This window comes from Onychostruthus taczanowskii, unplaced genomic scaffold, assembly GCF_017590055.1.
Source record: "Onychostruthus taczanowskii isolate IOZ18803 unplaced genomic scaffold, ASM1759005v1 scaffold1, whole genome shotgun sequence".
Classification (NCBI taxonomy): domain Eukaryota; kingdom Metazoa; phylum Chordata; class Aves; order Passeriformes; family Passeridae; genus Onychostruthus; species Onychostruthus taczanowskii.
In genome coordinates this window covers 31,686,456-31,711,833 of record NW_024496525.1, presented here as the reverse complement: position 1 = coordinate 31,711,833, position 25,378 = coordinate 31,686,456, and the positions used below count along the sequence as shown (strand labels likewise).

Here is a 25,378-nt window from a genome sequence, read left to right as displayed (position 1 = left end):
ATTGATTTGTGGGAAAGGTTTAAGAGGCAGATATGCTATGGAAAGAGAAGAGCAGCAAATATTATACTAAGTTTCCAAAATGATTTATCACTTGCTGAAGCAGCTCCGTTTCCTTGACCAGAAAGTCCCATGAGATCAACTTCATTCATTTGGTTTTACTGCCAGAACTGAGCATCGTGGGTATCCACAGGGATTGCAGTAATTGCCACTTTCCAACCATAAGTTCAGACCCAGCACATTGCTGATATTAGTTCCTACTATATTTCCACCAGTCAGTACGCCCAGGTTGCTGAAGGAGGCTGCTGGTCATGATCTACCTGGCACTGGTTGCCATCGGTTCATTACACTACCACAGGATCTCAAGCTAGATCTGAGAAATGAACACTGTAACACCAACCATATGAGCCAGATTTTGAAGCTGACTACAAATACACTTGGACTGCAGCTGCACTCACATGAGCACCAGCAGTGAGAGCAATAACAAAAAGCACCAGAGGGAAGGGGACCCGGCCCCCATACGCCCACCTTTTCTTGGCATGGTCAGACACAGTGAGCCAGAGTTGCCTCTTCCAAGCAACTCTCACAGTCAGTTTCCTACTGCATATAGTATCCACACACGCAGCCTAAAATTTATTAATATAAATACTATTAGAGTGCAATACAATAATGTTGTGATTAGGTAGTAGCATTAGCCTAAGAGTCACTGCATCTTACATACACGCCCTACTGCTTTAAGCCTTACCTTAGGGTAATCTAATGCACATTCAGCAATCCTCATTAATTCACAAACTCTCTTCTCCCCTTCCAGCCTATTCCTTTGTTTCTAAACTACAGTCCTAGTCTGCCTCTCTGGCATTCCCTCACAGACACCTAGCAGCAGAGCTCCTCCTCTCCTCACTGCCCTTCTCTCACCAGTCTTCCAGGATCACTCACTCAATCCTCACAAAAAGTCATCAGCACTCAGCCTGCACCTCACTTACCCCAACCCAGCCATAACACCCTCCTATTTGGGCCACCCTGGCCCTGGCCCTGCTGAGGGAGGAAGGAATGTCCCCCACCTGCCGGCAGCCACCTGCTGCCTCCTCCCTCGCAGGGAGGCTGCCGGCACCCCGGGGCACCCACACCTCTCCTGCCCTCTCCACCACAGCACCTGTGTCACACCTGCAGCTTTGAAGTAAAATAAATGACAAGTAGCTGCTGTCACAGCAATACACATGCACACACAAGTGCATGCAGTCAGTCCACCTCCCTGCTTTGAGCTCCCTCCAAGCCTCCTCTCTGTCAGAGATGCCACAAAACGCCTCCATCCTCAGGATGCAGTGGAGCACCAGCGAACGCCTGCCCCTTCGTGTCCTACCTGTTGACCGTTTCTTGGGGGATTTAAGGCTCCTCATCCGACCCGGTGAGGACATCCCGCTCTCGCTCATGGAGTCGTGTGCCGAGGAGGCACTGCCGGTGGCCTCGCTGTCCCGAATCATGCTCTCATAGCCGCTGCTGCCCCCGCTGTGATAGAAGAGAGCCGTCCTCCCCATGGCTGGCGGCAGCTCCCCGCTGAGGACGCTGCTGTTGTCGCTGCCGTGCCCGCTGCTGTAGCGCTGCGGCCGCCGCGGTGCCGTGATCTTGCTGTAGGGAGACGGCAGCACCGGCATCTGCGACTTCTCGTCGCTGAGGTTGATGCCACTGTCATTGCCGCTGTCAGAGTCGGTGGAGCCTCGGAAGTGTCCCGCCTTGGCAGAGCCGCCCGACACCAGCTCGTTCACGCGGCTGTTGGCCGCCCTCATGGCCTGCTTGGTGCCCATGATGGTCCCGCGGCCGGGTTTGCCGCTGACAGGCTGCACAGAACGGGGAGCTGCCTTCCCACCAGGGGCCATGCCAGAGCCCTTCCCTGCAGGCTGTGCCAGGGACTTCACAGAGGAGCTGAGAGATTTTGACCCACTGGCAGAGAGGCCCCGGTTTTTATTCCCATTGGCTTGCACCTTCTGGTTAGCTGTGGGTTTTGCCTGGTTGTTTTTACCAGGTGCAGGGGCAGTGAAGGGCAGCGGTAAACCCATACTGGAGGCAACAGGAGGGACCCCCAGCCTGGGGACAGAGCGCCCCGCACGGCTGCTGCCAGTGCTCCCGCTGTCCCTCACCACGCTCGCTTTGGATCCAACCGATGTCAGGCTGTCACACCTCTCCAGAGACATGTGACTCCCATATCGGTGCACAGTTTCACTCTTTGATGCCTTCACCTTTAAGCTGGATGTCATCTTGGGCAAAGAGTGGTCACCCTTCAAGTTCATCTTGCAGCTGGCACTTTCACTAAAGTAAGAGCCAGCTTTCAACCGCAGATCTGCTTCGTCTTCAGCCTTTGGCATGGCAGCTCTGGCAAAGTCCAGGCCAGAGGCTTTCCCCCCACCATTACCCAGACCAACAGGTTTCTGCTCCAGGCTCGATTTACGTACAGGAGGTGTTGGAGGTGTTGGCCCACCTGGCCTGGCCAACACAGTTGATTTCTGTGGTGCGTTCTTCTTTCCCAGGGACGATTTCAAGCTGCCAGTGGCCAGGGGAGCATCCGAATTCCCTCGGGTCACAAACTCAGGCAAAGTACTGTGAGCGTGTGACACTGGCATCACTCCCAGTGTGGTGGCTCCTCTCTTCAGCTGTGGCATCTTCATAGCAATTTCTGACTTCTTGGCAGCTCCGCTGGAGGATTTGCAGGCCATTTCACAACCATCCACAACCCTCTGTGAACAGGCAAGCATAGTCTGTGACTTTGTTGGCCTGGACTCTGTGCCAAAACCCTGGGCAGCTTTTTCTGGCTGCTTCTCAGTACCAAACGTGTGAGGTTTTGGAGACAGCAGCGACTCTGCAGGTTTTGTTTCCAAGTGATAATCGGTGCGTAACAGCCAAGGATCTTCAAATATACCATGTGGATTCTGCAGCTCTTTATAGCTGAGGACAGTATTATTGTGGATTGGAGAAGAGGTAGTTTTTGTTTTCCTAGGAAGACTAGAATGTATTGTTTCTATCACAGGCGCATCACGAGAATTACTAAATTTGATTTTTACTGGCTGATCAGTGACACAAAAAGCACTTTTTATCTGAGATGCTTTGGTAGTTTCAGAGGTTTGAGGGCTTTTACTGATGCCTGAGGAAAGCTTGCTGGAACTCAAGCTCTCACTCTCTAGCTCAGAGAAGCAAAATCCACTGTCATTCAGAGCACTTTTCAGGGGGACACATAAATGGGATGAGTCCAAGTTGAAGGGTTCCTCAGACTTATTACAGTTGTAAGATGACTGTGCGACAAAACTGTCACTAGACTGGGCTCCATCACTTTCAATTGTACAAATGCTGACTTCACTAAGCCATGAACTGATGGAGGAACGTCTGCTGCTGGTAAAGGGATCCTTAGAAAAGGGCACAACAATATCAATATTTACACCAGTAGAAGTCTCCTGTGAGGTATAAGCATCAAACTCATCATTTATGCTGCTGATAATACTGACCGGCCTCGAACCCGATGCAAGGGCCTGAAGGGAGCAGTCACTGTTAAAGCTAATGATACTGGAAGGTCTCCCATTATCCATAATTCCACTAATAGAGAGCTCTTCCACCACCGTGAAAACAAGCTCATCCTCTCCATTCAGCTCAACAGGCTGCTGCAAAGTCACTGTGGTAGTCAGTATATCCCGATCAAAACACTTCCCTCTGAATGCTGACCTGAAGCTGTGTACCTCTATCGCACTTGACTGACTCTGCGTGTTGCTACCAACAAGGAATGTGCTTCCTAAAGGGTTTTGCTCAGGTTTGTTTCCCATCTGTTTGCTCATTCCCACAGGAGGAGTCCGAACTGCATTGCTATTGTCAGGCTCCAAATTCTCAGCTTTGGAGCCTGGGGAGTGTTCTCTCTGCTGTGGAGGGGGAGGCGCTGGGCTTGGCAAGGGTCTCTTCATGTACAAGGACTTTTCCTTAGTGACACACTCAGCTGTGGCCTTATTCTGCTCTGGATTCCTCAAAGGGCTACACCTTGAAGTCTGCAGGGAATCAGTGATTGTCTCTCTCTCCCCCTCCAGGACAGAGTCTATTATTTTGTCAGCTCTGCTCTGCAGCTTGGAAAGCTCTGCTTTCAAGTGAGGTGTGCTATTTTCTTGACAGTTGCTATTGCCACCCCTTGGTGCAACAGACTGAAAAGGAAGGTTATATCCTTTTTTGGGAGATGCAGTTTCTTGCAGAATCGGTTTCTTAAGTCCTCCAGAAGGAGAGGATACTTTTTCCTTTATCAACTTAGACTGTGCATTTTCTGTACTTCCAGGAACAGGACTGCAATTGGACCCTACAGAGATTTCTCCACAAGCAAATTTCATGGGTTCCTCACTTCCATCAATGCACTCCAACCTTTCCTGCAGTTCAGCAAAAGTGTTGCATTTGAAATGGTCCTTGTCAGAACTCCTACTAACAGCAGAATTATCTTTATTTCTCTTCTTATTTAGGGATGGGATAATGGGAACAAACTCCGGTGGACCTTCATTATCTGTCAATTCCCTGTCAGACAAAGCTGCACCATTGGGACCAACATAGATGACAGTATCACAAGACTGTTCACTGCTGGAGGAATAATCAGGATCACTGGATATATTCATGACAGGAAGGTCAGGGTCAAGAGCAACAGTTCGAGGGTGGAATGGTCGCAAATGGGGCGGTCTCCGGACATGTCCTTCCTCACATGAACTCTCTCCTCCAGATGAGCTGGATGCATACTGCAAATAACAACAGTAAATTTATTAGTAGCAATTGATAAATAAGTATATACATGTACAAGAAGTGATTAAAAGGTCAGGCTGCAATAAAATCTATGCTTTGTGTATATTATCATAACTACATCTAGTGGGAAAATATTAGAGGGAAAGGTAAATTAAAATAACATGCTACATAGATTTTACTGTATTAGTAATAATATAACAATCACACCTTTTCAGATAATTTCCATTAAATATTATGCATTATCATTCTCTTCAATAGTTTTCTGTTCCTCTTCTATTGATTTTTAATTAATATTGATAGAGGCTTTTGAGATAGTTCCACATGTAAGCAAAGAAAGAATATGTGTTTGAAACAAAAAGAAGGGAATTTCAGGATACAGGATTGGGGGCAGCATGATGGCTCAGTGCCAAGTCATTTGTCAGTTCCTCTCCTGAGATTTTATGCATTTTGTATTACTTCCTACCATCGAGAAATCCCATGTTCCCCTACTGAGAGGTTAGGAAAACTCATTTTCAAATGAATTAATTTCTGCTTGTTTGTGAACCAACCTTGGATTTCTTCTTTCTCATGCGGTGGATTCGTGATGCAAGCTGAACAGTTGTGAGAGTCTCTGCATAATTGGCTGGGGAGTCAGAAATGTGTGCAATCATAGTAGTCCTGCAGTTGATGTTCCCAAGTGATTCCCTCAACAACATAGTCAACTTGTTGTCCCTGTGCAAAAAAAAATGAAAACACTAGGATTGTTTAAAGAAACCTACACCTTTTTTGTAGAATTTTACACCACAAGCTATGCTTTTACTCTCATGCACACATGGTACATGTAGATAAGGAATATGTTCCTGTTATTGACCACACTTAAAATGTGTCTAAATGTACACATACAAAGGTACCAATATTTTAATTTATCTGCCTGTGTATTTACAGTATGGTTAGTCATTTTGTTGCTTAGAAAACTGTCAAACAATTGACTGATAACTAGTTTTCTCAGGTTTAGGCCATACTACCCAAAAGAGCTCATGAGTGCTGTATTTTCAGCTGCACAGACTTAGTACTTGGATAGTTACACTCTGTGAGCTCTATGCAAACACTTTTAACAATAAGAAATAAAAGAAGTCAACAGAAATGGTAAGAAATCTCTAAACAGATATAACAATGTTAGGTACCAGAAATAGAAGTGTCACCCCAACTAATCTACTTTCCATTCTGCTACCTGTGGTCTGCTCTGACATAGCAAAAGGGAAGCAGAACTTATCTCTGAAGGCTTTCCTGGTGATGTAAAGCCTCCAGTGTGGACACTAAAGCTGATAAGACAAGGGACATTTTGTCCTCCACTGGTCCCCAAGACATCTTTCCCCATGGCTCCCTGGAGTAGGAAGCTCCGTGAGCAGGTCCAACCTGAGGGAACTCCTGTTGTGTCTGGCCACTAAACCACAGTAGGTGACCAAGCTGAGGATTTGCCCTTCCCTAATTCTAACCCATCCATCCTCTACTCCATACACAAGCCTAGCAAGTAGCCTGAGGAAAATATCTCTCTGCTTAATACAGAAAGAAAAAAAACCCACCTGTTTGAGATGCATCACTAGATAAATATGTGAAATGACATGATTGATAATGCATTATAACTTTGTGCTGTTGTTAAGACAAGCAGCAATTAAATTTAAGGACTGAAGGCCAAGTTCTGGTAAGAGTGCTTACAATGTGGCTGTTGTCTTTAAGCTGGGCTCCCCACAGGTGTGTTTGACACAAAATTGTTGTCACAGACACTCTACAAAGGAACACACCTAAACATTCACTTCTGCTAAACTAATGTGCAACAAGGTGGTCTTTTTTTTTTTTTTTTTTAATTTAGAAGATGCATCATCCCAAAAGACACACAGAAATAACAACCTTTGATGACCATACTTGATTAATACTCAATTATTTTCCAAAATTTCAGTACAATTTTTACATTTTCAAAAAGAAGAGAAAATCCTATGAAATTTAGATTCAATTATTCACTAATGTCCAGCTGGCTGAGATCAGCCAGAAATTCCAAATTCAGGAAACAAAGAGAAGAGAGAAGGAAAGAAAACATCTTAGCCATTTTCCCCTCACTTTTTTCAACAATAAAACCCTCCCCAACACTTCACCCAAATTCAGTATACCAATATACCATTTTTAACCATCTAACTAAGAATTTCATGTTACCTGAACATTTAAAAACCTGTGTGCACGTTAATATGGGCAAGCAGATGAAAGATACGTGTATCTGTAGGAGTGACCTTAAAAGAAGACAGAACCCTCTCTAACAGCATTTCCTTTAACTTCATATTAGGTGAACAGTAAATTGTTGATGCAATCCATTTCTCAGGTAACACCAGCCACAAATTTAAGATAATGCAGACTTAGAATTCACTTACTTATATGGCACATGCTTAGCACCATTAATTAAGGCCAAAATTACGTTGCCCAGGGCAGAGAGAGACAGACACAGAGAGCCTCCTCCATCTCGGCTCTTGCTCAGCACTTTTTCACAGCTCCCCAGATCAATGAGATGCAAACGACTGCGTCCTCCAGACACTACAACAAAAAGGGGAAAAACAGTTGTACATCACGTTCTTGCATGGACTCAAGCCAAACCTGGTATTCAAAATGCATTCAAATGAGGAGAATAATGAATACAGCATGGGATAATGGCTACATTAATATTTAATTGTAAGGAAACCAGATATTAGTCACAGCTACAAAAGTTAAAGGTGACTCAACTGGCTTGAGAGTTCAATTTTTTCTTCTTAAGTTAATTGCAAATTATTTATAAAACTAATGCAAGACCACATAATTTAAAAATAAACAATAAGGTAAGAACATTCATACTTCCTCCTTTGCCACTCTTCTCCATGCGATACTGATATATGTGAAGAGTAAAGAGCATGTGTGAATTCCTCCTATCTTCCTCCTCACATTCAGGCTTGCTGGTGCTTCTGGCAGCAATTGCAGCATCAAGGAAAAAGGCAGCTTTCTCTGCTGTTGGGGCCCTTAGCTCACTTTGGTTTTGAAGCTTGAATATAAACAAGAACATGACTAATTAGCACAGGGGCATTTTTTTATTATTTTTTGCTGAACACGCTAAATCTCCAGGGCACTAAGAGAAACAAATATGTACACCATGGGAGATGAGCTTAAAAATTAAAAGCAATAAATTTTTTTTACAGGCTTAAAAGTTGTCATAATTGTTGTCAGATAAAAGGAAATAAAAAGTAGAAGAAAGTCAGGCTCAGAAAAATCTATGCTGTGCTATTCATTATACCTGGGTTCCACATATTGGATCTTCTCTCAGATAAACCCCAGGAGACTGGCCATCCTGAAGGCTGCCAGTGGCTACTTCAGCTAACAAATCCTTAAGGTTTTCATCTTTGCCACTGATCTCTACAGCAGATACTCTAATAGAGAAACGAGTTCCAGTTTTTTCTTTACGTTCATTGATCAATTTGAAGAGCCAAGAAATTGCACAGGGGATGATACCAAGGCTTTGTGTGGAGTTATCTTTCCCAATCATGGTAAAAGATTTTCCTAGAATGAAAAGACAAACATAAACACAATTAACCTTTCTTGTACAAGGCAGTGTGTCTTCATATTGCCACCTGATATCATCATGTGCATTACATGTAATGCCATGTGCTGCACAGATAAGGGAAAAAAGAACAGGTAAAAAAACTCCAAGTATTTAATTAATAATCCATGACTATTTATTCAATTAGGTTTGCAAGTTTCATAAGCCAGACCCACAGTAAATTAATGTTAAAAACATCTCTGATCTTTTGATTTTCATCACAATGCACCTACATAAACTTGCTCTTGAATAAGCTAATCTGATGCTACATTTTACCTTTTCAAATTAGAACTTACAATCACAGTGCAGAAATAAACCGTGATAAGTTTGCAAAGCTAATTAAAAAGAAATTCTAATCTATTCATATACTCCAGGTTTATTGTTCCAGGAGCTGACAGCATGTAATTACCAGACTGACATAGTAATTAACTGTAACGAATTTGGGAGCTCACCAAGCTTGACATGACCAAAGCAAAATATGCAACCATCTGCACCATTCACAACAGACTGGATTACTTCTGCTACTGTTCCAGAGCATACCTCAGCCTGAAAGAAAAATTGGAGACAAGTAAGTGAAAGAGCATATACTGCTGTGGTTTTTACTATTCTTCTGTAATGTAATGAATGACTCAATATTTTTGAGGCACAATATTCTCCCCATTTTTATGGCATCAGTCCTATTATTTTAGTAACTACGCTATCTTAAAAAATAATAAAATATGCTACTACAGCCTAAAACAGTTTTCAATTCTATTAAACCTATTCTCTTGGAATATTGATTCTATAACTAATGTAGCAAACTGAATTCTATCCAACCAGGCTTCCTGCTGGTATAATAGCTTAGCCAAGGCTATTTAGCAATAGTAGCAACTTCACTGAAATTAAGCTACTCAGGAGAGCTCACAGGAATTAAAAAGACATCCATACTGGAGAAAATGCATTAAGATCCCTGAATAAGATTTCATAGTATCACATTTTCCTCTTCCAGTGGAAACATCATCATCAATAAAGAAACCTTGCTAAAATACTTGATTGTGCTAAAACCAGTTTATCCACGTCAGGGAAGGTTTCAAACACACAATAAGATTAAGTACAGCAACTGGGGGCAGGGGAGGGGGCTGCTGTAAATATGTAACTACAGTGAAATGATAAGGCTCTGTTTGCAGGTGCTTGGCAGAAGCTTGCCTCCAGCAACAACACCTCCACAGAAGGGGCTGCAGTCACCAATGTCACCCAAAAACATCACAACAGGCCACCCAACAGGCCTGCCACAAGGAGCTGAAAAGCCATCCCAAACCAGGGGTCAGCAGCCTGAAGGACTGGTGCCAAAACCAGCAGACACGCAGGCTGTGACCAGCACCTTGCAGCAGGGCTGGCAGCACAAGAAAGAAAACCTCAACTCCAGTTCTGGACTCATGTTGGGATCCCTGCTGCATACTTCTGCACAAAGACCCTGCTTGAACTTATGCAGGGTCTAAAAACAGCTTTCGGATGTGGTCACCTGCGCTTTGGGCACTGATGTGTGGGGGAAGCTATTCCCCATCTTTGGAGGAATCTAGTTTGTCTAGAATTTAGACTCAATAGATTTTTTCTTATCTACAGTCTGGGACCCAAAAAAATAAACAAAACCCTAGCAAAAGATCTGAGGAGGGGACTATGAATTAAACCTTGTCATATTTTGTCAACATTAATAGATCATTTTCACCTTTCACTATATTTTTCAGCCCAATTTTTTCCAGCAAATCAGACCTGGTGTAGTTCTTCAAATGCTGTTGAATTAGTTATTTTTAAAGCTGTTCTAGGATTTTATTTTCTGAACCAAAGATTTTTCACAGAAGGAATTATCAGACGCCCATGAGGGGCAACCTCACTGAATATACAGCAGACTCCAATCCTCTCAAAGACCAGCCATCCTGTCTGTGTAGCAGATTTCAGGTCTGGGGCTACTACTGAATAAAAGCTCCCTTTTGCAGGCCGCAAGAAAGACATGCACCACCATCAGCACAACCATCAACATAAAATAATCAGCCAAAACCACAGCATAAATAAACTGGAAAAGGTGCAGATAATATAAAAGCTCCCTGTTCCAGTGTAACAATCCCAAGGGGTTAGCTTTATCTTTCCTCCTAACAGCATTTAGTTTAACATAAAGCATATGTTTATTTCCCATTGAAAGCTGTGAGGAAGGACTTTATTTCAGTCCCATCAAATGAGTTAAAACCTAGCTGGATAGAAACTGGATTTCAGGCTGACTGTGTGCCACCTTTCTCTAACAACAGAATACACAAGAAGGTAATTTCCTCAGCAAATCTAATTCTCTAGCTATTATTCCTTAATTTTACATCTCAACTAAACAGAAGATGTAAGAATTTACCCACTTGTCTATTAATTACCATGTTCTTTCCAGGCATTAAGGCAACTCATTCAAATAAAATTCCCCAGGAACAGAAGGAACTCCTCAGGCAATCAAATGCAGTGGCCAAGAGAAGACTCAAGAGGTTTACACGAGTGACTCCAGTACCTGTGAAGCATCCTGGGAGAAAACTGCATCAAAGGCAAACATCTTTGGGACAGCAACAACACCTCTTCTGTGACCTGCATTGGAAGGCCCAGTCGCTGCTGGATCATAAAATGTGATTTGCTTTTTTCGTGGGTCTACCTTTAGGAAGGACATGGATTCAGACGTTTCATGTGTCCCTTGAGAGGAACAAATCCTTACCATCACTTTCACCTGCAAGGATTCAGAAGAAAGCAACAACTTGAGTTCCCAGCTACAGATAAACATATGCAAAGCATTCCTCCCAAACCCGCTCCCCTTCCCATGATGCGTTTGTTTGTCATGTTGAGGTGTGTCAGAACAACCGTGGGACAAAAACAGAGCCAGATTTTCCAGCCTGGGGTCCTCACTGAACTAATTAGGTTTCAAAGGTTCACTTTGTCTCTTCAGTTGATGCTGTTCCAGTTTTACCAATTCAATTTATAAATGTCTGATCTGCAAGTATGATCCACTGCAGGTGTAACACGATGCCAAAGGAAAGAAAATTCTATTCTCCTGCCTTTCAAGTACTCAGTGTGACCGAAGGGACACTTTGAAAAGCAGTCTGAATAACACAAGTCTCAGACACCTACTGCATTGGAAATAAGTCTAGAAACTTTCAATTTCTCATTCATATTATTCTAATAAAAAAGTGTCTCCCTTACAACTGTCCCAGGCAGTTGCCTTTATGCTGTCATTGCTAGGCTCTCCAGTGCTTAGTTGCAGATTTAATGGGGGGAAAAAAAGAAAGGAAAAGAAATCAAACCACAAACCACTAAAAGGTCAAAAAGCTTGAAAAGAAACCTCTCACAAAGGTATGCTTCTATTGCAGCACTACAAATTATGATATCCTACACAGAGGTTTTGAAGACAGTGTCTTTAGAAAGCTCTAACATGTTGGCTGTGATTTCCAAAGCACCTTATGGAAGTCAAGTGACTGGGTCTCTGGAAAATTCAGCAACAGCTGCACACCTGCTTCTTTTAAGCTTCCTGGAAATCATACTCTTACTTGAAAATCCTGTGAAATACTGCCTCACACCCACTTACAACCATCTAGACTTATGAAATGCTCCCATGTCAGCATGTTTTATACACCTTGCACTGAAGTAAATTACTATTACAGGTGCAACCTCAACTCTTGAACTGCCCCGCAGATCAGACTTCACAGAAAAGCAGTGTTCAGTGAGGATTACTTTTTCCATGGTGTATGAAACGTTTCAGTAACAAGCTGAACCACAGTACAATCTCCTTGTTCAACTACCAGACAACTCTCACAGCACCAGAGTTAACCAGGTGGCTGAAGAGCCTCCATGGCTGCAATGTACCACAGTTGGAACAATTTACATATGCACTGTCCACAGCACCCATCAGCACCTTCATCTTCTGCAACACGGCTGCTGAGCCAGGGAACACCCTCTCCTGTTAAAGCACATGGGTTAGTGGTGGGCCTGGCAGTGCTGGGCTAACAGCTACACTTGGTCTTGAAGATCCTTTCCAACCTAGACAATTCTATGGTTCTATGAGTCAGGCTCACTTTTAGCCCTCACCTGGATATTGCATGTAGAAGCTGGGTTCAAAAGCACTTGTCTCTCATGAAGAATGATTCTCCATTTCAGTAAGATTTTTGCTAAATGTAACCTTAAATGTGCCAGAATAATTTGACTCCTACTTACTTAAAGAACATTATGCCATTAAAATGGTGTGTACTTACTCCATGAACACATTCTTTGTATCAAAAAATGGACTTTACAGTCATCACCTCCCCTTCACTTCTGTGTCCATAGAGATATTGGCAAAGGAAGAACCAAAGCTGAAAATCTACTTCAGCAAAGCACAGCATGTGAAATGCAGGCAACAAGCAGAGACCAGAGCAGGCTGAGCCACCCTCAGGGACTGAGGGACACTCGTACCAGACAAGATGGAAAGCTGACAGCAGACACATCTGCACCCAGTGTGTGCAGTGAAATGCAGTGGCCAAGCCAGAGTGATCCACAGCAGATGTGGGAGCAGCAGGAAGCACCATGCTGAACCGTCCCTACCTTTGCCAGCTGGGGAGGCAGGAAATTCAAAGATTTAAGTTCTCAACTGTCCCATTCTTCCATCTTCTTCTCTCTATGGGGGCTAAGCTGCACACAGGCATCCCTACACAATTCCTCAAGCCCCCTCAAAGGAAATATTTTCCACAAAGCAGCTCTAAAAGCTTTTCCCCAACATTTCTTCCAAACAAAGAGGTTAAGAAACAATCAACCCTTCCCATAAACACTGCAGGAGGCTCCATCAAACATAGCAGCAAATTCTTCTACCTATTGACTAAGCTGTCCCCTGATTCAACACTTTCTTTTCTTTCACCTTTCACAGTAATAACAAATATGAAAATACAGTCCCAGAAAACAAGCAAACCTTAGAATAAATGAAACAGCTGCCTCAAAAGCAAAGTGCATCAGAGGTGACACACTCAAGGCTGTTTCCCCATAAAAGCTGCATGAAGCCAGCTTTGTGTATTAGCCTGCTAGCTCAACCTTGACATGCTACCAAGGTGCTCATAAAAAATAACCTCCCTCAGGGCAAAAAAAAAAAAAAAGAAACAAAACCTAAACATATAAATATATGTAAGTATAAATGCCCACTTCAGGGTCACTTGATTAAAATGAATTTTAAAATATATGCTGTTTTCAAAGCACTTATCTAAACAGTCCTTTCTGTTCTCTCTTCCATCTATTATTAGATTATAGCAGCCAGAGCTTAGATAAGAGGAAAATTGGCTTGCTCCTGACCTAAACAGCAAGTTACCTCCATCAGAGCATTGCTCCCCCTAAACACAATGATGGCTTCACCCACAGGAAATTCTTGTGTCACAAATTAGCTTTTTAAGACCACCTCTCTGAATCAGAAAGATACTAAAATAGCTTCCCATGATGGATCAAATCCCAAACTTAACAGTCTCAAGGGTCATCTTCATGTTTACAATAGAAGTGAGCTTTCAAGACAAATGCAAGAGGGGGAGAGAAAAGCAGCTTCAGGGACTTCCCCTTTTAGTGTTTTGTGTATAAAAGCTGGCTTGCAGAGTAGACAAACAGATTTCATATTCAGTGTTCCTGCCCACTAAATATATCTCTAAGTGATATCTATCAATAATTGCAGAGTTATGATGTGCCACATTCATTCATGATACTGAGCCAGGCTGATTTCACTCAGAAATAAAGCAGAAATGCTCATGGAAGGACCATCAAGCACAAAGATTACTCAAACATATCCCTTCACAAGAGCAAAAACTGAGAGCAGGCAGATCCCAGGTCCATGCACATGCTTCTGTGTGTATAAAGGAAAGGTTTGATGTAATACTGTTTATGCTTCTCACACTTCCTGCAAGCCTGTGGTTGAGGACCAATCTTAAGTGACAGGTTTATATTCTCAGCTCCGAAGTTCATCCCAGTATTCTTCTGGAGTTAATACTGCAGGAAAACAGTATAGCGTGAGTACTACAGAGCCAGCTTGGCTCTTGCCTTAAGGAGCAGTTTAACTGCAGCTTCTCTGGGTCTCTTTATCTGCTTCTCATACAAAGGCATGCTCACCTCTAGAGACAGCAATATGTGGTGCAGGAAATCATCCAGAAACAACGGCTCGCAGGGAGGGGAGGATTCAGGATATCACAGGGCCTATAAACTTGAAAGTAACTTTGACCCATAACTAGGGAGCAAATCAGCAGTGACTGCACTCTAATGCTTTTATTTGCTTAGGAAAATGAATTACTGGAATTGAGTGCAATTAATTTCAGGCCCACTCAAGACCCCACCTTTTGTGGGCAATTATTAGACAGTATGTCTAGGTTTCTGGGGTCATCTCCTACTGCAGTGGTACCAGCTACTGCTTGCATTTGTACAAAGCAAAGAAACACAAGGAAAGGTATTTAGAGGAGAATGAATCAAGAAATGGAAGAATAAGACAGGCCTAAAGGAAAAAGAACAGGTCAAGGGGGTGGGAATCAAAGAGAGCTAAAAGGATTGGGGATGAAGGGGGAGAGAGACAACACAAAGAAGGAAAAGACTATACAAATCTGGTGATTTCAGAAAAGTCATCTCAGACACAGGGCATTCCACAACTTTTATATTCCTTAAGGAGAGCTAACACAGACATTCATCCTGCAATGGGAATGACCCTTTTTGCTAAAAGTCAGTATTATTACTACCTTTTTTCCCCCCTTTTGTTGTTTCTTCTTCAATGCAAATAACAACACAAAAATTACAATTGAAAGTTTATAAATATGAAGTATATAAAGATGTTGTACATGGACATTCATGCAGGCACTGAATACTGGATAGAGGCTCTATTTTAATGAGGATGTTGATGGAAAAAGAGGCTAGGTTTGTATTTGAGTTCAATTTCTGTAAATAAAATTAAAAGAAACATAAATATCACAATATTTGCACATTATTAACATTTTTCTCAGTGCCTGAAGACAGCCTAAGTCATGGAAACAACTGAAGTATCTCATTAATTAACTAACTCTAATCTGGTGGGGTTTGTACACTGGGGGCTCACACTCCATTACTGAACTTTTCCAAATTCCTGTATATGCAGAAACCAGGAGGTCAGCAGAATTGCTGAAGGAAATACTATTAAAATCAAAATAGTTGGGAAATTAAGATGGTAAATATATCTTGAATATGTCATTACAAGATAAAAAAATTTAAAAAAATAAATAAGTAGCATCTAATTTGGAAAAGCTCTAGAAATGGGTGGCATAAGGTCAGAGGCTCTTCACCCAGCACAACAATTGGTGTCATTTTAACCTTCACTGGCAAGGGTGAGAGATAGTTTCCAAGCAATCAAAGAATTTTATTTTTTTTAAGTTTATCTGTCAGCCCACAGTGGAAGTCAGGGCAAAGAAAGGTGGCAAAAGAAAACAGCTACTAGAATTCATTTGCTCCAGCTATGCAAGGGCAAACTTAAGGGATGGATGCTGAAGCACAAAAACAAAAATCACCAGTTTTATGCAAACATATGGGATTTTAAGGAGCCAAATCAGCAAAAGGATGAATTAAAAAAAAAAAAGGGGGGGGGGGGGGGGGGAAGAAAGAAAAGTCTTCTGTGTGGAAGACAAGGCTATGTGGAGGACTCTGGGGCAAAACCCCATAAAGTTTTAGATGCTGAGATCCCTAGAGAATCACAGATTCACTCAAATGTCAGTAACCTGTTGGAGCCTGGAGACAAAACTCCAGACCTTGAGATGTTTAACCTTTATGAAAGTCAAATCTAGATGGGTATTTAACAGTTTTCACCTGAACACCACAATATCTCAGAAACTGAGGGATGTACATCCTGGCTGGCACCAGCCCTTCCTCCCCTTGCAGCACTCCTCCTCCTTTGATACCAGCTACTCCATCTCACACCAAAGGGTCACAAGGAGAGCCCTTCTGCCCCACAGCAATGTGGAGTCACTGTTCCCATGCTGTGACCTTCTCCAGCACTGCCCCGTGACCCACTGGTGAGGGCTCATAATTTCCAGATCTCCCCAACACACTGAACCAGCTTGGGTGGAGGAGAACAGGACAGAGGAGTCACACCAAGCAAAATAATGGGCTGGCTTCAGGACTCAAGACAGTGCAGAGCATCACGAGTATGTCAGCACCAGAAAGCAGGTCTGGAAAAAGGAAGACACAGACCAAAAACCTGTGGAACCCAAAATTTGAAGCAACTGACAGTTGAAGGTGATATGGATGGTCAAAGGCAAGCTAGCAATTTTATCTAGTAAGGCCCATATTTTTTGGATCTGAACTGAATGGAAGTATCACAAAGGCACACATGAAAGAATACAAAACTCCAAGGCCAGAGAGACATGTGTTGTCCCAGAAGAAATCATGTCCAAGCCTGAATTTGCAGAGAAAAGAGCCACTGATCAACAGAGAGAATGACACAATTCCACATAATTCTAGACAGAAACAGACAGGCAAATGCCAATCAGGTTCTCATAGATTATTACCCCATAGGCTAAAGAGATGGAAAGACTTTAAACTCTTGAGACCAGAGAAAGGAGAAGGACCATCTCACAGCTGAAGAACCAGATGATTTGAATTCTGTTTCTAAGACTACCATGGACCTCTACTACACGTTTTAGGCAACAAATACAAAAAAAAAAATTTATATATATATATATGAAAATTGGTCATTCACCTTTCAGTGGAGGGTGTCAAACACTCTACACAGTTTAATTAGGGACAGACATGTAGACAGAGAAGCCTCCACTCATTCACTAGGTAATGACTAGATTCCATGGCATTTTGAATGTTGAGGAAATTAGGGTCCTGACCCAGCCAAGTATGTTAGCACAGGCATAACTGTAACATATGGTACCTCCTTCGAAATCAATGGATGTGCAGTGTTTATGTTTTTGCAGTGATGCTTTGTTAGCATCTCATGCATATATAGTTGTCAAGTTTCACATCAGACATAATGAGAAGGAAAAAAATGAAAAGGAATGGATTAAAAAGCATGCAAAATTTTAAAATACATGTGCTCAAGCCATTTTTACTAAAATTAACTCTGTATTTTGGGAAGGTGCTGGCAATATACTGGAATCCATTTTAAAAATGCTGGTCATATTCTGCATTACAGTGGTATCATAATCCCTAAATGAACAAGCAATTTGGTCTTTAGCAATAAATGTCATTATAACAAATTTGAATGGACACTAAATATTCCCTAGAAACACGTATCCTTGACAGGCATTGTGCAGCCAGGAAGTTAATTTTGTCCAATGTTCACAAAATGGCGTATAACAGCAGGTTAATTAAATAACTACGTTAAGACACCCACCATTCTGAATTAAGATTTCTCACCAAGAAATTACAAGGAATTGAGATTCCATTCCATTGAATAAAGACCATTTTCCAATGAAACCACTTATTTTTCAACTACAGTGTAAATCAAATTACAAAAGTCCTAGTTCAGAGCCAATATTTTTCATGGATTTAATTGTAACTGACAGATATATAACCCTTGCTAAATTGTTTTACCGTGGGTGGTTCTTACAAGCCTTTCATATACTGCCACTACCAATGGATGACAAATTTATATGTGAAATTGCCACACTAGCATAGAGCATCTAGCTCCCCTGGGAGAACCTAAAACAAAAATTTTTTTTAAAAAAATTACTTCTATGTAGTGCTCTGTAAAAAAGAATTGATTCTGTACTCTCAGAAAACCTGAAGGAATACTATTTCATTTTTTCAAGGTGAAAACAAAGTACAAGAACTTACGTATTTTTATCTCACTTTTTCACATTTTTGTTTAAGCAGTTCAAGGTGTTTTGGCAGGGATGCAAGTAGCTTGGATGATACAGTGGTACCTACATCGATAGGCTTACTGTGTGAAACATGACTTATATCAGAAATAATGCTTCAGTCATTAGGGAACAAGGAGCAGTAAAGATGACAAAATTAAGTACCTATTTGTTATCCATCATCAAACCACCATAAGAATCAGTGAATGGGACACACAGCACACTTAAGACAGCCCTGCAAGATCAGTAAATCATATTAGCAGTACCTTAGCTATGGCTTAGTAAAGCATAAATGGAAGTAAATGTCTAAAACTCATAAATGGAGAGCAGGATGCATATACCTGTCCAAGAAACATGTCTGACAATTCAGGCTCCCTTTAAATGCTCCACTTCAATTGTCTCACATAGGAGCATTCTGTCATTCTAACATTAAAAAAATTGACAGAATCCTTGGAAGAGACAAGCACTTAAAGTTGCTGTTGTAAGTGATGCAGCATTATAAAGAATGAGCTGAATAGAACCCCAGAAAATAACATTTTGCATGAAAAAGGCTTCACACCATGCTAAAGAAAAATAGCCCATTAGAATGCTATACAGCAGCCACTGTAAAAAGGATGTCTTTCTTAATACCACAATATGATAAATTATCTTAAGTAGCACATTAATGTCAGAAATTGAGTATAATCTAACTTCTTTCCAGTGACAATATTAAATGGCTTTCAGACGTCTTTCCTACTATTCTGACATTAAATTTAATAACACCCAGAGAGACCACAAAAATGATTCAGTTACAAGAATCATAGTGCACTGGATCATTGCCTTTTAAGTAGGATTCAACTAAACGGTTTGGACTCTGATGCTTTTGGCACATTCAAGAGAAAGGTATGAATTTTCCTACGTAACGTTTATCAGCTAGTGTGGAAAATTCCTTTCAGTATCCAGTTTGAATTGATCCCTTTTGAAGGGATCTTCCTTTGTGCAGGATTTTGATTTCTGTTGATTATATGAAACACAGGTCCAAGGCAGACCTGCTGTTTTAAATTGTTGCGTTTTTTTCAATTTTTCCCTGCTTGGTATTCCTGTGTGTTGACAACCCCAGCAAGTACCTGTGAGAGTGTATAACATTTTGCAATCTTACTAAAGAAAATTAAGCAAAAGGCTTAATTAAAGATTTGTATCACAGGAGAAGTCCACACACTGCTGCTGAAATTGTTATAAGCAGAAAAAAATTGGTATTTCTGAAATGTAAAAGAAATTAATAAGACATTTATTTTCCACCTTCCAGAAGACTACTTGAAACAGTGAGAAATTATAAATATAAATTGCAAAAGACATTTAAGGGCTCTCTGCTGCAGTAAGTCTCTAATAACAAATCTATTCAACCATAAAAGCTGTATAGCAATTTCACCACAGAAGAACTGGTTGATAAGCATGGAGATGATGATGTGAAATTAAGAATAAATTTAGATCTTGGGCTCAAATAATCAATAACTGAGTGCAAGTGCAAGAACTGGCCATCACAATCTCTCCACATTCCTGCCTTGCCCAGAAGTGCTCACAATGCACAGTAACTGCACTTGCTGCAGCCATGTAGCTTATGAAAAGCAAGAACTCATGCCTCTTCCTTTCCCCAAAAGTGTGCTCAAATGCTCAAGACAAGGTCCCACAACCACTGTCAGGACCTGTTCAGTTCTTGAACAGAACACAAGATAGTCCACACGCTACTTTCAATCAGTTCCTTAGATTCAACTGTCCCATCACCCAGTTCAGAATAACTATTTCTCTGTTGGCCCCTGTCATGGATTGACCCTGGCACAGTGCCAGTGCCCCCATGAAAGGTGTATCCCCCAAAATGGTTGCTGTGAGATGTGACCCGGGAACAGAACAAAGCAGGCTCTAACTTGAGAATGGAGGGAAAAGACAACACTTTATTAATCTACACAGACACGAAAAGGAAGGGGAAAACTACATACACACAATAATCCACAATAGAATACTTTCAGAACACTCCTCCTCCTCCCCCCAGTCCTCTAACATTCAAATCCCCTCTAACACATTAATTCTCAATCCAATACTTTCTTTTCACACAAGCACCCCCCAGTCCATCAGGAGAGAGAGAAGTCTCCCTCTTTCGCCATCGGCTTCCCCCTGGAAACACAGTAGAACTTCTGTGCTTCCATGTCACACACAGCAGCTGCTCGAAGAGAAATCTGCCATGGTGACCGTCTCCCCTTCCATGTCCAGTGCTCTCACCACTGTCCATGGATCCAAACTACTCCTTAGGTTTTTTAAGAATGCTTTCCGCCCAGTTCCAAGACGTGGCCGCCTCTCACCATTTGGGACTCCTGTCCCCCCCATATTCACTCCCCTGGGGCCTGGGGCTCAGGAACGGAGATTCTTCGCTGAAGGCCGAGGGTTCACCACACCCTCCCCCTCAGTCTCTGTTCCTTCGACTTCTCCTCGCGGCCTTATCATTCCTGGCGCCTGGCCAGCCGCCTCCCCCAAGGAGCAGTCTCTGCATTAACGGAAGAAACTGGCTTCACCCGTGGCTATGTAAGAGAAAAGTCCGGCTAAAGCCACTCCAATCATCTCCTCCATCTCGGGTGCTTTATCTGCTGGCATTCTTTCCCTTACTCAAACCTTCTTCATCTTTCCCCTCCTCCATCCCTTCTCAGTTTCCAGCTGAAGAGGATCAGTGTTTTTACAGCTTCTATTGTCTCAACACTAAAAGGGTTAAAAGCACAGCCTGTCCTGGCAGCGGCTGGGCACCTTGCCCACCCCTTCTCCTCCCGACCGCTTATCCTTCTCTCTCGGGGGGCTGCCCAAACCATCCCAGGAACTCCTCCACCTCTGCATCTCGCAGCGGTTCCGGCTTCCCTTCCTCAAGCCGCAGGCCTTCCCCCTCCCCCACCCAGACGCAGCTGGGCAGGCGAGAGGTCCAGTCTCTCTGGGAGTGCTCTGCTTTTAACCCCTGTGTGTTCTCAGAGGCGTATCCACATCCCCAGTGGCCACACTAGGTGCCAATCTAAAATTTGGCCACTGATTGGTTTGACCATAACTTGCCAAAACCTTACTTCCGGGTCAAACCATGACAGCCCCAAAAATTATATCACATTTTCCATGTTGTTTCTGTGTCTCTTAAAATGTGTTGAACCAACCCTGAGTTTTTTTTCATCATTGGATGAAAAAAATGTTAAAAATTACCATTGCAGAGACAATACAGAAAGCCAGTCATATTTGCCATTGTAAATGCTTCAACATGTACTTTACTCTAAGCTTCCAGTGTATTTACAAGAAATGGCACTGCACAGAATGTGTCAGTACAAACAATAATTAGTCACTGTAGTATTCAAGCACTACTTATGTAGAATAAATAGTATTTTGGCACAGTTGGCATATCATTCATCTCCTCATTTTTTCATAAAGGGAGGCACATTCCTCTCATTGAAGCATCCTGGACACTGCAAGTTACCTGGACCTGTTACTCTGTTTTTCATTCTTGCACAACAACTTCTCCTCAGAGGTGAGGGAGCAAAAGGCTGCCCCACCAGCTGTTTAACCCACTGAAACCACACAGTGACAGTGAGGGACACTGATGACAGGGGAATGATCACCCAAACCACAACAGAGTACCAACCACAGCCACAGATGCTGTGGTAGGAAAAAGTGACTCCAGAATACATCACTGATTCTGTTCCATATGGGTATCTTATATTCATTATTGGACAGGCTGCACGAAGATGGTGAGGAAAATGATAACCAGGAGGAATGTAAAGTAAAAAGATGTTAGAAGAGAGACTGATGTTAAGAGAGGACCACAGCACAACTGCCAGTGTTTACTGATTGCTGTGATACTTAAAGCAGCGAGGAAGAAAAGTAATTACTTTATTCCTGTCACCCTCATCATGAGACACCAGCTGAGTAAATCTTGATCAGCAGAAGCCAATGAGTAGGAAATAATGGAGTGTTAATGCATAGTGAGCTAAATGCCACCAAAAGCTGTTTGGCACTGTTCAGAAAAGGTGAAACTATGAATTTTCAGTACTAAAGAACACCTATAGAGGAGTGACACTTCTCCTTGGATCACAAGTACTAAGAATTCAGACACATCTGTGCTGACTCATAATTTTTAGAAAAAGCTGTATTGCTGGAGGGTTTTTTTAAAGGCAAACACTGATATTTATAAAATTGTAAAAGAGGAATGTGTTAAGAGACATTTAGTAGGTACTGCCTATCTTACATTGTGTTTCAGAGATGGCAACTTTGGGTTTTGAGGAGCATTAAAACTGGTAACTAGACTACCCCATCACCATTTGGGTGCTCTAAATCTCAACTCAAGAACTAAAGGGCTGATTCAATTAACAGAGAGCTCTTATCCTCTCCAGCAAAGCACAGGATTCTTCCAAACTGTGGTCAAAAAGTACTTGGTGAGAAGGACACAGCTGGACCCCTCACAGATTCACAGAATATGCCAAGTTGGAAGGGACTCACAAGGATCATTGAGTCCAGCTCCTGGCCCTACAGGGACCATCCCCAAGAAGCACAACAAACAGAATCTTCAATGCTCTGTGATCCTTGTTGGTTCCTTCCAACTCAGGATATTCTGTGATTCTATATTTTTCATGTTTTCAGACAAGAGCTAAATAACAGACATTTTGAGGGTCAACGGACAGACATATCCTGTGCTGGAGGAGAAGCTCCCACAGCTGAGCTGATCAGGCTCCTGCCATATCCTTGGAATTCTAGTGGAGCTTTTCCCTTGGAAAGTTTTCCATTCTACTCACTAATGAAAACAGCAGGCAGAGCACATGACCCAAGGCATATTATCTCCTGCCCTCTGGAATCATGCACTTGATCACAGACCCAGTTAATCTGTTTGAAGACACCAGATAAACCAGTGCTTTCCACGAGGTACAAGTCATGCTGGGCAGTTCCCCCAGGTGCCCTCACAGCACAGGAAAAAGGCTGTAGGCTCTTGGCTACACACAGCTGCAGGCACACAAGGGCAGAGACAGTTTTACTGAGCCGTAGGCACAAGGATATACAGTCATACTTTAAAGGTCTTCCTAAGGCAAAGTGCCTCAGAAATGGCAGTGCTCCCTGCTACTCCTGGGGCCACAGCCATGTACTGAGTCACACAGAAAAAAAAAGAAAACAGGCACAAAAAAAGGGTTTTGTTAAAACTCACATATAGAAAGGACCTTCCTTAGCAAACCCTACTCTACCTGGGCATGTCTAAATTACTGTGCCAGGTTTACTGTATTCCATCATTACATCCTCTTTTCCAAGACACTGGAAAAGCAGGGGGAAAAAAACAAACAATCCATTTTCCTCTGTGACTTTTCACCTTCTTAAAACAGCCCAAATTTCCCCTTTATTTTCCATTAAGCACAAACTCAGTTAGGAAATACGGAGTATTCTCTGTGAGCAAGTGTCAGCTCCAGGTATTCAGGCTGACAAATTCTTTATGTTAATGCTGATTTGTATAGTTACTCCAGGTGCATATTTTAGCTCTCCTGTGCACACTACACACTTCAATTCTATCTTCAAACACTAATCTCTTGTACCCTATGTAAATAAGTATTCAGACTCTGTTGTGTGAGAGATTAAACAGCTATAAATATGAATAAAGCTCCAAGTAATTGGGTTGTATTTTAATTAATTTTAGATAAACTTAGCCCAAATTTTTAATTTCAAAGGTGCTGCATTTCCTAAGTTGGCGAGACTGCTACTCCATTTCCATACTCTTACAATGACAAGTGAAGCAGAGGGAAACAAAGCCCCCTCAGCATATCTCCTTAACCTCAGCAGAGAGACAGCACCAGTGCCTGAGTCCTGCTGGCAGCACAGAGACTCACTGTTCCACAGCTGAAGCCTGTTTGGACCACTGGGTTTGGATGCCAAAGGAAATTTTGTCTCTTACTCTTTCCAAAGCCCACAGGAGGTAACAGCACTCAGGCACATTCAAGTGGATGTGGCTCTCTCTCTATCCCAAGACCCTTTCCTTGAGTTGATCCAGCTCTGTTCTAGGCCGGAAGCTTCCAGCCCAGTTAAAAATTGTCCAGAAAAATATTTTAAAATATGGAAATCCAAAGTTACCTTTCCAATGCCAGGGTTGTCCTTGATTTTGGACACAGCTCTCAGAAGGCATGGTGGTGCTGGGGGAGGACAGAGCTGCAGGATGCCACTGAAGTTAGTAGCATAAATAGAGAAGTCGTGTGTGTGTGGCAGGGGCGGATGGCATTTCTTTCTCTTCGAAGACAGGTTAAGCTTCTGTGCTGCTCTGTATAAAAGTAATGGCAAGAAAGGACAATGTTACTTAGGTGTTAACAGGAAACTGAATCAGACAAACAGATGCCCATTGACATCACTGCCTGCTTAACAAATCAAGTCACTGCATTCTAATCTGATTTCATAAGGACAAGCAAGTGTCATCAGGATCCTAATAAAGGAAATATGGGTAGAAAAATTACTGGCAAAATATTCAGTTAATTTCTCCACCAATAAAATTTCAATTATAATCTAACTTGTCTTTCTTTCCCCCCACAGCCTGATGTCTGAATCCTAAAAAACATCACACTGCTGCAAAAAAAACCTGAAATAATCCCCTTGTCACTGGCAGAACCAGATGGACTTTGCTGGTGATAACATTATGAAAGTGGTTCTTTGTACTCTACAAGTTACTCAAGGCAGAGGACAGCACTCCAAGTCAGGCGAGCTCAAGATCCTCTCCTGCTGGCTGCACAGAAAATCCTTGGATAACAGGAAATTTCCTTCTAGACAAATTGGTTTTGCCTTCCCAGTTCCATTCTTTTGCATTAAAATGGAAAGCTATTAAAAAGACACGCTTTAATGTGCTGAATGATAATGATCCTGCTTTTGAAATGTAGAATTTCAAAACATAAAAGATGAAGAAGGAGCAAAAATTAGAACATACAATTAAAATTGTAACATTCTTCCTTGTGAGTAAAATAAGAGCATAATCTGTTTTTTCTGCTATTCCCCATCAGCACCAAACAATATAGCAAGAAACTAAAACAGAAACTCTTCCCTACATCAAAACCCACGTGAGAAAATAAAATTCATCCTGCAGTGTGATTATTTTAAGCAGAATAAAATATATATGCTGGCAAGCACATGCTGGGCAACTGGGCATGGCAATGAGGGTGAAATCTCAGTTCTCTCAAAGTCAAGGAGAGCTTTACCATCTGAAAAAGACACTTGTGATCTC

General features: G+C 42.2%; 1 protein-coding gene across 1 annotated transcript in view; it reads right to left on the bottom strand.

Moving 5' to 3' along the window:
• KIF26A (kinesin family member 26A) overlaps positions 1-25,378 on the bottom strand; it is a 95,412-nt gene that overhangs the window by 5,208 nt on the left and 64,826 nt on the right. Inside the window, exons 5-12 of the mRNA XM_041399427.1 lie at positions 24,247-24,430; positions 10,854-11,063; positions 8,785-8,878; positions 8,030-8,292; positions 7,597-7,780; positions 7,143-7,302; positions 5,292-5,454; positions 1,358-4,739 (exon numbers count right to left, since the gene is read on the bottom strand). Coding sequence (XP_041255361.1) covers positions 1,358-4,739; positions 5,292-5,454; positions 7,143-7,302; positions 7,597-7,780; positions 8,030-8,292; positions 8,785-8,878; positions 10,854-11,063; positions 24,247-24,430 — 4,640 coding nt within the window. The remainder of the gene's footprint in view (positions 1-1,357; positions 4,740-5,291; positions 5,455-7,142; positions 7,303-7,596; positions 7,781-8,029; positions 8,293-8,784; positions 8,879-10,853; positions 11,064-24,246; positions 24,431-25,378) is intronic.